Source organism: Atractosteus spatula, chromosome 23 (assembly GCF_055471065.1).
Source record: "Atractosteus spatula isolate fAtrSpa1 chromosome 23, fAtrSpa1.hap1, whole genome shotgun sequence".
Classification (NCBI taxonomy): domain Eukaryota; kingdom Metazoa; phylum Chordata; class Actinopteri; order Semionotiformes; family Lepisosteidae; genus Atractosteus; species Atractosteus spatula.
The window spans coordinates 1,719,652-1,731,137 of record NC_142728.1 but is presented as its reverse complement, the minus strand read 5'-3'; the positions used below and the strand labels follow the sequence as shown (position 1 = coordinate 1,731,137).

The 11,486-nt window shown below is 41.4% G+C and overlaps 2 protein-coding genes across 2 annotated transcripts; one reads left to right on the top strand and one right to left on the bottom strand.

Annotated features, from left to right (window-relative positions):
- Positions 1 to 472: 472 nt before the first annotated feature.
- On the bottom strand, positions 473 to 1,084 carry LOC148816041 (zinc finger BED domain-containing protein 5-like). The gene has a single exon (XM_088904651.1). The coding sequence runs from the start codon at positions 1,082 to 1,084 to the stop codon at positions 473 to 475; it is 612 nt and encodes a 203-aa protein (XP_088760777.1).
- A 2,977-nt stretch (positions 1,085 to 4,061) lies between these two features.
- On the top strand, positions 4,062 to 10,554 carry surf2 (surfeit 2). The gene is made up of 6 exons (XM_088940783.1): positions 4,062 to 4,246; positions 5,186 to 5,337; positions 6,378 to 6,481; positions 7,250 to 7,432; positions 8,191 to 8,354; positions 9,390 to 10,554. The coding sequence occupies exons 1-6, from the start codon at positions 4,172 to 4,174 to the stop codon at positions 9,480 to 9,482; spliced, it is 771 nt and encodes a 256-aa protein (XP_088796909.1). The 5' UTR covers positions 4,062 to 4,171; the 3' UTR covers positions 9,483 to 10,554.
- Positions 10,555 to 11,486: the final 932 nt, after the last annotated feature.

The following is an 11,486-nucleotide window of genomic DNA, read 5'->3' as shown; positions in this document are numbered from 1 at the left end:
AGGATCATTATCTGAGTCTGAATGTGTATCGTACTGAGATTTCTATGTACTGCCTGGATCATATGAAATTGACATTGATGAGAACTTCAGGAAGTTAACATTTATATTTCCAAATAATTTGTTAATCTCCAGAAAGAAAGGAATGACTTGAATATGGCTTGAAGATGAATAATGGAGACCAGAAAATACAGTTAAGTATAAAAATACCACTCCGTCAATCATAAGAACTGCAATACCTACAGACCATTTTACAGAGCCTGTACAACATGCAACTAAAGAAAAATTCACAGAAGTATCAGGTTGTACATAAAACAGAATTGGTTTGTTAAACACAAAGTGCAGAATTTGCCACGAGGTATCCTCAACGTAAAAGACTAGATGATGAAAACGTTTGATTAACACAAGGTCTCAGTTGTTCACTTTGCCTAAAATGATACTTCATTGGGACATTTGCAGTAGATGATTTACCATTTCAGTGAGAGGGGTGAGCCTGTTCAGTCGAGCACAGCCTTGCAATGTCAGGGACCAGGGCGGTGAGCTGCAAACGCAGATCTGGCTCGGCATCCATTTTGTTCCGGTACTCTGCCTTGATTGCAGTGAGAGCAGAGAAGCCTTTCTCACAAAGGTAGGTAGTAGCAAAGGGCAACAAACACCACACAGCCTTTAATGAGAGGGCTGGGTATTCACTCTGTCTTTGGATCCAGAAGTCCAGCAGTGACTGTCGTTTCAATTCTGACATCAAAGTCTCATCAGAGGATAACTCGAGCAACTTCTCTTGTTCAGCACAGGTCACATCCTTGGGTATTCCATCAACAGTAAAGGGGTTCCTGATCCACTCTGGTGTGGCCTCCACTGGAAAATACTCCGAGAACTGTTCTTCCAATGACAAGAGGTGCACTACAATCACATCTCGAACAGCAGCATCAAGTGCCAAATCATGTGTGTGCAGATGGTTCTCCAGAGTTGGGAAAGCAGAGACATCACCTGCGTTGATTTTATTAACAAAAAGCTGCAGCTTTTTCTTCATAGCAATGATCTTGTCAGACACATCAAAAATTGTTAAAGAGAGCCCCTGCAGTCCCATATTCAGCTCATTCAAACGTGAGAATATATCAGCCAGGTAGGCTAATTTTACCAGCCACACTGGATCATCAAATAGACTTGCCAAGGGAGATTGCTGGTCATGCAGAAACATCTGTACCTCAGATTGCAGCTCAAAGAGCCTGGTGAGCACTCTGCCCCTTGATAACCATTTCACTTCAGTGTGTAGCAAAAGTTGTACATGTTCACTGCCCATTTCATTACAAAGCACGCCGAACAGACGTGAATCCATTGGTCGAGCCTTGATACAATTCACAACTTGGACAGCAGAGTCTAACACCGATTTTAAATCCTCAGGCATTTTCTTGACGGCCAGGTCCTCGCGGTGGATGCTGCAGTGCGTCCACTTCATATCTGGAGCAACCTTTCTAATTCGTGCGACTACGCCGCTGTGTCTGCCTGTCATCGCTCTAGCACCGTCGGTACAAACTCCGACGCATTTTATCCAGTCGATGCCATTCTGTTCGATAAATTCATCCAGAAGCTGAAATATTCTAACCGGCGCCGGTACTCTTGGCGTCTGTTCCTTTCAGCCATGACATAAGACTGGCTTTTTGCGAGGTATTCATTCTCGATCGGTTGTTCTGTTGGTGAATGTGGCGCTGTTGGAAAGAAGTTTTTCCCCGGATAGCTCGTCTCAGAAGCGAAAAGAAGTTATTTCATGCGCACGGGAGCGAAACGCACAGAGATGCTCGGTGTATTTTTCTCGAAGTAATTAACCTAGAACAGTCCTGAAATATTTTTTATCTATCGCGCTTTCCTGTGCTCACAAGATTGGCAGTGCTCCAAAATCACGCACATCCTCCTACCTCCCTATTTGCTAAAGATAACTTATTTTAATACAATTGGTCAGTTGGGGTCGTAGCATGCATTCCTATACAATGGTATAGAATTACACTGTAGCCCTTGTGTCCACTCAAGTATTAGCGCTATATCGACGTAGCTAAGTACGTAGGCTGCGTTATTTCAATTCAATTCCAGCTTTATTGTCCCCTAAGGGAAATTTGTTGTAAGGCGAAGTCAAACACAACACAATGACAAATTAACATAATGAAAAGGGAAGAGAATACAGTAGTGTTACAGGAAAAAAAGAAACAAGAGACAAGGTAGTTACTTTGCATTGTTTGAGAGTGTGATTGCAGTGGGAATGATTCCCCGAGTCTGGGGACACAGAGGCGTCTCCCAGATGGGAGAAGTGTGAATTCACAATGGAGGGGGTGAGACACACACTCCCTGATGCTTCTGGCTTTCTTAGTCACCCTCTGTTTGTAAAGGATGCTTAAATTGATTTGGTTATTCCCGATTATTTTGCCACTTATATTCACTGATTTACCCAGCCTATTACAGTTACCGGTACTTATGTTGTCAAACCAACAAGTGAAGCGGAATGTTAGGACACTTTCAATGAATGATTTGTAGAAAAGTGTAAGAATAGTTTTTTCTACCTTAAAGTAGCTGAGTTTTCTAAGAAAGAAGAGTCTCTGTTGGCCTTTTTTATAGATCGTGTCACAACATTTGTCCCATTTTAGGTTTTTGTCAATGACCAGTCCCAAGTGGTTATAGTCATCGACAATTTCAACAGGCTGACCATCAGTTGTAGTGGGTTTGGTATTGTTTCTAAAATCAATAACCAGTTCCTTTGTTTTTGAAAAAAACTCTGAAACTTTAAAAATTAACTTTAGGGAGAACTCGTTGCACCAGTTAGTAAAGTCATTTAGAATGGGCCCATGATGGTATTCTGTGTCCTTTAATAAACTGACCAGAGCTGTGTCATCAGCAAACTTCATGAGAGGTCTATCTGTGTGTTTGCTTATGTAATCATTAGTGTACAAAATGCACAGCAGAGGACAAGACACAGCCCTGTCGCGATCCTGTGTGTATTATTTGTGTATAGTTCAGGTGGGTAGCTGCGTCAGCATGCGTAGGCTGCAAAGGAACAAGTAATAGGTTTATTCCATGCTGAAAAAAAGAAGAAAGAGAACACAACGTTTCGGCCGTGGAGCCTTCTTCAGGTGTGAGAGAGACAGGGTAAAGTAGCGGGAGAACAAAGGTTGGGAGGGAGGAGGAGTGAGAGGCGGGAGCAGGGGACAGAAAGAGAGGCCAATCAAGAGGTGTGAAGTCAGAAGTCAGCTAGGATCACACCTTCTCCCTTCCCTTAACGACAGACTACTGTTCTTTTAAATTTTCTCCATTCATTGGAAGTTTCATTTCACACCTCTCTGCACCCATTCTGACTTCACACCTCTTGATTGGCCTCTCTTTCTGTCCCCTGCTCCCGCCTCTCACTCCTCCTCCCTCCCAACCTTTGTTCTCCCGCTACTTTACCTTTGCCTACTGCCCTGTCTCTCTCACACCTGAAGAAGGCTCCACGGCCGAAACGTTGTGTTCTCTTTCTTCTTTTTTTCAGCATGGAATAAACCTATTACTTGTTTATTTGTGTATATGTGTATTATTTGACACAATAACTTATGTGATTAAAATAGAAAATATGAAAACCCGTCTCAAGCTTTCTGAAACAGATTAAGTAAATTACAGATGAAAATTTTAAATAATTTTTAAATCATTCCATTTTTCATTCCCAATTTTTCAGGGCACACAACAATTTTCCAGGGTACCACCTAGCGGCGCTCTGCAGTTTGAGAACCACTCTCCTAGATTTGCCAAACCTCAGCATGATGAAAGGGAGCTGTGGAGCGTTGTAACCTGTTCAATCATAATCTCTTGAAAGCACACGACACCCGACTGAAAGGCTTAATAAATAAAGCATTTTAGTTTTTCAGGGCGTGTAACTAAATGTCCTCGGGTCGGATAAATGTACAGGGCAACACGACGAAACTATTTAAAGTTGTGCGGAGACGTGTTATCACATACTGAGAGATATCGATGGTTGAAACATGGGCTTGACTCACAGGAAACGCTATTAATAAAGTTGATTGTAAAGCTTTTAACTTCCGGTTCATTTTACCCACGTGTGTGTGGGGGACTGAAGCTGGGAAAGATGACAGCAGTGGATTTTAGCAAGTGATTTTTTTTTGGTACGAATTACATTTTATATAAAGTTCCAGCAAACATGGAGAAAGTTTCCAGTGACGTTAAAGCTTTTCTCCAGGATCACCCCTATCTCCAACTGACGGACAGTAATAAGGTAACTTCGAAACAAGTTGAAAATAACGTTTTGGGAAAAAGCTTTCGACAGCAACAGAAATCCAGCTATTTCTGTGTTTACTGTAATACTGTTGCAGAGATATGAGGGGTCGTTTTTGTTTCTTGTTTATTTGCTGTAGTTGTAGGAACACACGAAGCGCTCCAGATCTATAACTTGTGTGTTGGGTTTCCTCTTATTCTCATTTAAAGTTAGAAAACACAGAACTTCTCGGTGTAATTGTGCATAACGTCAGTTTCGAGTTAGGAGTCAAGTTCTTTTCGTTTGTAGTTTGCGAAATGCACACAGATTTAGTTAAGATGCTTTTAATATCAAAATAACAATACTTGTGTAATTTTTCTTCCAATTAAGTCATGCTCATAGACACTACATATGTTTTATCAAATCATGAATTTCCGAAAAATAAAAATCGCTGTAATTGCTATGCATATCTGTAATTTTCCAGCTTTATAAATTATGTTCGATTTTGCATAGGAGTTTGCCAACTTGCTTTGGAAATAGCCCTTTTTTTAGATAAGTTCAGTTCAGATGAGTTCTTTATTTTTTTTCCCTCCGCGTTAAAATTATTCTTTACCTCTTTTGTTTTTACAGAGGTTGCACTTCAGTGAAACCATGAGATGAGACTGATACTGTACTTTGTGATCCCTGTGGTCTAAACCTTATTGTGCATGTCACATGTAACTAACTTCCTTGTCCTTAAGTTAAAACAGCTCTAACATGATGGGAAATACATGCGATCATGGTTTGATTCTGTAGATGCCAGGTTGTTTATTTGTTCCGAGCAGTTCTGGTGGAGGACTGGTGAGGCATCAGACAGCTTTAGTGCGCAGGGCAGTGGTCCAAGCATCTACTTAAAGCATCAGGGATGTTTGCTCACAATGGAGTGTTTTAGGGTTACCGGTGTTTTTTTGTTTTCCGCAGGTGAAGTGCACCCTGAATGGCCACGAGTTACCCTGCCGCCTGGAGGAGCTCCGGAAGTTTACCAGTGGGAAGAAATACCAGCAGCTCAGCGCCATCGCTGACTTCGACTACAGCCAGTACGAGCCACACGTGGTGCCCAGCACCAAGCAGCCGTGAGTATATGTCCAAGAGCACGTGTACACAAGGCGTGCTAGGCTGCCGCTGGCCAGCGTGAAGCAGCTCTGGGCATTCCTGGAGCCAGTCCCATAGACAGGATCAAAACTGGACACCGTTAAGCCATTTTAGCTGCCTCAGGTTTTTCACCTTTCTGTTATTGGTAATTCTTAGTGTATTTATTCTCAGTTTTGCCATCTTACTCTCCATATGTGTAACGATTTAACATTCTGCTCCTGAATTTCCTCCTCCAAGCTGTAGCTTCGCCCATCATTCCTTAATCTATATCGGAATTTAGCTAACAATCTGATTGATTAGAGCCATTTGAGTTTTCAGCTGTTATAGATTTCAAGTTAACTAAGTGACTTAAAATATGTAGATTTGGAGCTGGAAATGTCTAAGTGTAATTAAACAAGCAGTTAATTTGAGAGTTAAAGTAACAGAGTTTGGCTTAAACACAAATCTGTAGAGATACTGAGTTGCCTAGGATCAGGATAGGATACAAGCCCTGCGGTGTGTTTGTTAGGTCATTCCTTGTCAGTTAAACAGATCAGAAGTACCGTGTCTTGGATTAAAAAACTATTAGACATCAGAAGTACTATGTGTGGTTTTTAAGAACTCTGAAAAGGGTAGTTATAGTTTCATAGCTCACAGACTATTAGGACTTGACCACTCAAATTTCAGATTTTTCCTTATAATCACTTTTATTAATATTACATTTATTTTCTGCCAGTTATGAAACATACTGTACGGTGACATTATCCATGATTATTTTTCTATATTTGCCTCACCATTTTTTGCCTTAGTTTAGTTGTTACTAATCTGCTACACACAGTGCCATGTCGTCTTTTTGCGTTTTATTTTTTTTACCATGCAGAATTTCTGTCTTTGCTTTTAAACTGCTTTTAAGGTAACAGTTTTATTTTAAAACGTAAGGGTTTCTTGAGTAGTCCAGGTTGGGGAAAAGGTGGATCCTCTAGCTGTTGTTTTTTTTTAATCACCAATTTTTGGCTTCCTCTCCCTGTCTGCTGCCCTACAGCAATCAGCTGTTCTGCAAACTGACCCTCCGTCACATCAACCGGCTGCCCCACCACGTGCTGCAACACGTCAGGGGGAAACGGTACCAGCGCGCCCTGCAGAAATGTGAGTGAGGGGGCGCCTTCACAATCGAGCTCTTGGATTGTAACACCAGGAGTAGGTCTGTACTTTGCCAAGAGAGCACGGTGAACAGCAAGCGACAGGAAGTTTCCCTCTGCAAGCTTGAGTTAACTTTTGTCCTAAACGCCTGTCGTCATATTTGCTCTTCACACCACTCTTGGAGATGTTTATCCGTGATCTCTCCACCGTCTTTCTCACCGAATGTACTAATCTTGATGAGCTCTAATCCTATTAATATAATACCTTTCCATAGGACGTAACCTTGCGATCTCTGGTGCAGAGGCAGCCAGTTCAACTATGTAGGCATTCAGAACAATCTGTAAGCTTCCTAAAGAAAGTAGGAGAGAGGATCAGAATACCGATCTGCGCTCATAACCAGATGGACTGAGATAAAGAGGTTATTTTGCTTTCTCTGTTTCCAACGTTGACTGGACAGTCACACCCGTGCCGTGTCCTGTAACATATATTAGTCACCTATATGAAAGGACAAGTGTGATTTGCCCGAGGGCACAGCACTGTTGCTCAGGCATTTATAATCCTGGAGGACAGAATTTCACATATTTCAAGGAATCTTTGTGCAATGTATAGAATTTTTGGCTTTTTGATATTCGTTTTCAATAGTAGTTTTTATGTTAGTCCATTTAGATGGGGAATTAGTGCATTCCAGACACTTCAACAGGTAATTCCCTCTTTCTGTGGCTCTGGGCTCCCGTTTTCTGAAGAGGGTCTCCCCCCGTGCCCCTGTCTCCTCAGACGAGGCGTGTGTCCGGGAGGGAGTGGAGTATGTCCCAGCCTGCTTGAAACAGAAGAAGCCAAGGGAGGAGGGGGAGAAGGAGAGGAGCCGGGGTAGTAGCCGAAAGAAAGGGTTTTGGGAGCCGGAGTCCAGCGAAGGCGATGCCAGCGATTCCGAGGACAGCATGAGCGACCTCTACCCACGTCAGTACCCGCCGCGTGATCTGTGCCCTGTCGCTGCAGGTGCCGTGACGGACAGCCTGCGTGCCTGAGAGTCTGCCAGAGCAGGGAGAGGAAAACTGCTCTCGTCATCTTCTTCTCCGTCATAGTTAATTCTTCATTGTAAGCAAGGCCAGCAAAGTGTAGAAAGCAGAACAGGCCCTTTGACACACAGATGACAGTTCTGCACATTCCAGCTTGGAAAGACTTGTCACCATTGTAGCTTGGAGTTGCTGGGTTCAACACTGGACATTGGATTTGTTTATTTTTGGGGGGGAAAAAGTAATAATGCTGACTTTGGTAAAATTAAGAGAAAATACAATCACCGATGACAGCATGCTTTCTGAATCGGGTTAAGAAATTGTACATGAATAGCCTGGTGGGCAACAGGTGTCTGACTGTTGGACTGTTATTGGAAAATAGCACCATCATTAACTATCATTCTTTTTCATGGCACATACATTTTTTTTGTGCTGCGAAATAAAAAAGATAAGGGATCGATATTAAGTGGGGGAAAATATCACTCTCCTGTCAAATCAGTTCGCTTCCTGTGTGAAACACAAGGAAGAATGTTTGTATCAAAACCGCCATCAAAATAGTTCGCCGTTCCGATGCTTGATACCCAAACGAACATGCAGGTTGAAGACGAGGCGGGGAAGGTGGTCTTGTAAATAAGGTTTAACCAGACGCCCCCGTGTTGTAAGCCAATTCCTCTGAAGCTCCCGAATCTGCTGTTTGCTCAGCGGAGATGTTCACTCTGAAGGCCCCGGAGGACGGAGAGATGGAGGAGGCCATGGTGGTGAGCGAGGGCTTCGAGACAGACAGCGAGGATGAGGCTCCTGCTGGAAGGCAGAACGGAAAGGCCCAGATGGAGGTGGACACACAGACTTTCAACAAGCGCAAAAAGGTGAACTTCTGTTTTTCTCCCCTTTTCAGTAACGCATTGTAGACCTTCCTCCAGTATGAATCTCACTCTGTATTAAAGCTCTGAGTTTGCAAAGCGCCTTTTCATTCTCAGCAGGTTTTATTTAATGTTATAATCTTTTTCATGTATTCTTTTAGAAAGATTTGCTTTGTCATGACCGTGACGAACTGTTTTGTCGTTTTTAACCATTTTAATAACCAGAGAATCTAATTATTTAAAAGGGAAATGCAATGCTATTTGTATATTTCGGGATGAAGAAGAATTAGCATTAATGAGTGCATTTCAAACCACAATAAAAGCACAATGTACATTGTAAAACCTCCAAGTTACATCACAGAATAAGACGAGGTTTCCAGGTATACGCAGTGCCATGTTCTGCGATTAAAAACGAGGCAACAAAACTTCCTGATGTGAAGCAGCTCTATGACACTGTAAACAAGCAGGCTGGTGAAGACATCTCTTTTATTTATTTTATTTTATCCAGTAGAAATATTGCTCCTGATGTTGAGACTGTTTGGCCAAAAAAATACTACTTACTTGTTAACTCTGCATGCAGATCAGGCTGGGACATTTCTGGGGTGAAATATCTGCTGCTCAACCTGTACTTATTCCGGGCCGGTTTGTCACAATTCTCACAAACTCTCACTCCCGTCTGTGGCCAGACCCGCACCTCTTTACACAGACAGTGGTAGGGGTCTGGAATCAACTGTCCAGCCATGTCATTCAGAGTTGAATGGACTTGTCTCTTTTGTAATCTGTGAATGTTCATTTTTGTCAGTTGCTCTGAATGAAGACCTGCCAACTGAAGGGATGCTTGAAGGGGATTTATTTATTGAGCAGGCAAACGTTTATTTTGACGTGGTTCTCTGGTGTGCATGCGATGAAGGACCAGCAAAATGAAAAACAAACACCAGCAAAAATGGATTCGGTTCAGTCGTGTTTTTAGAACTGCGTCTAGTTAAATCCAGAGTGCATTGGATGCAGAGTGAGTTTTACCATCTGGTTCTCTTTTCACAGGTTCAGTCTGCCTCCTTTAAGAAAAGGTTTAAGAGTCACCACAAGAAAGGAAAAGGCTTCAAGAAAGCTGGAAAAGTGAAAAATGTCAAATAAATGTGTGTATGTGCTGCACTCTTTGTTTCCAGTTCTGTGTATAGTGAGCACGATTAAGACAAGAGCTAGCAGGAGCTACTTCTAGGCAGGCTCATGCGTTGTTGTGATAACTAAGGAAAGACGGGCAGAAAAACGGTTCTGCTGCAGTATGCTGATTAAGGTAAATTTGCAAGTCAAATTAGTCATTTTTTCACACAGTCCTCTATGGCAAGTTTTCTTAACTTTCCTGATACCTATATCTTCTACTACAATTTTATACTACTGTAAAGAGCCAAAAGGAAGACCATCGCTGTGACGCCACATTTGAAAGGTTGTATATAGATAAAATGTGTTGCAGGATTAAAGGATAGTCTAATTCTTTAAGAAATGACTGGGCAGTGTTTTGGTATCAGTTGGCAATCAGATAAGGTGAGATATGTGGTGGTTTGATGGCTCCTGACTTGTAAAACCTATATGTTCTTTTAAATGATTTTTTTATATATTTGCCACATGCTTTAAAAAATGCTCCCGATCTCTGCACAGGGATTTCTTGGTTGGCATTTATTAGCAATTCTGCTTATGGTCAACAACAGCATAGAGGAGGCAGCCACAGTAAAATAGCAGTATGTAAGAGTAGGACTTAACTCTTAATTCTGCAATCTGACCTCCTCAAATTTTTAATTGAACTGCTGAAGCAGTGGAGCTGCTCGTGCAGAACGATGGCCTTGTGTTAACCAGGTGACCTTATATATATATACTGTATGTATAACTCTGAAGATTTGGAAAAGGGTTGGACTGCCTCTTGCCTTAGTTTACTACTAAAAAAGAAAAGTTCATTTCATTCAATCACAATTATTTTACCATCCCCAACGTTTAACTTTCTTTTCAAACTCTAGATGGAGCTTATCTAATGAATTATCACAAAGAACTCTCAAAGTACAGGGCCCTTTTGCGAGTTGAGGCTTGTGGTGTGACGTTTACATAGATGTCACAACTTGAGCAGCACTAAGTGAGCAAGAAGGCTTATCCATTGTGTAACTGAAAATGAATAAACATTTCTTATAAACATTTAACCGAAACATTTGTTTATAAAGTCTTTGCTATCCCTTTCTCATCATGGAAAGCTTTGCAAAAAGGTCTATCAGCCAAATGTTTGTGGCAATACATTTTATTTAGAAGTAACAGTGATGGTGAATGGGTACCAGTCAGTTCGTTTTTCCCTCCCGAACACCAGGTCCACAAGTACTTGTGGCCATTCTTTTGTCAATTCTCAAAACTAGGCCTAGTTTTTCCCCGAGAAGGTATCTATTCTGAGTGGCTGACTATTGGAAACCAGTCAATGCAGAAAAGTGACAGATGGTTGTCTGTCTTGTCTTTAAAATCAAGTGGTGCATCCCCCAACTTAAAATGTTTGAGTAGTGGTCAGTATTATGCAAATTCACAGAATATGCAGCTTGGAAAAGTGAATATGAAGTCAGAGCAATGATCTTGCTGGATTGTTTGGGACAGTTTTACTCCAATGTGAATGAACAGGCAAAGGAGAGGGGCAAGAGTCTCAATCAAAACCTTTTAAAAGTATGACCTTATTATCACTCATACCCTCTACCTCATCTCACACAATTAATACACGTCCTAACTACTTATTGCCATAATAAAGCACCCTACAAAATCAACAACTGTGTATCTTGTACTAACAATTAATTACATGAAATGGCTAGTGCAGCACATAGTTGGTATCTGTTTTATATTCACTAATGTTAGGTAAATTACTTCTACCTAATGCATTTTGTGGAAACAGAAAACCAAATAGTACTAAATAACCCAAATAAAGTACTAAATATATATTATAACTAAATATATCATATTTATCAGTTTTCAGCATAGAAAAACCCCAAACATGGGCCATAATCTAGATGTCATTTTTGGGGAAAAAACTACATAACGTGAATTACAGAGGCTAAAAATCAAAGGGTTTGAAAAGTTAGTCAACATGTTTTTCAGGTCTCTACAGCAGCAGCACTAGAA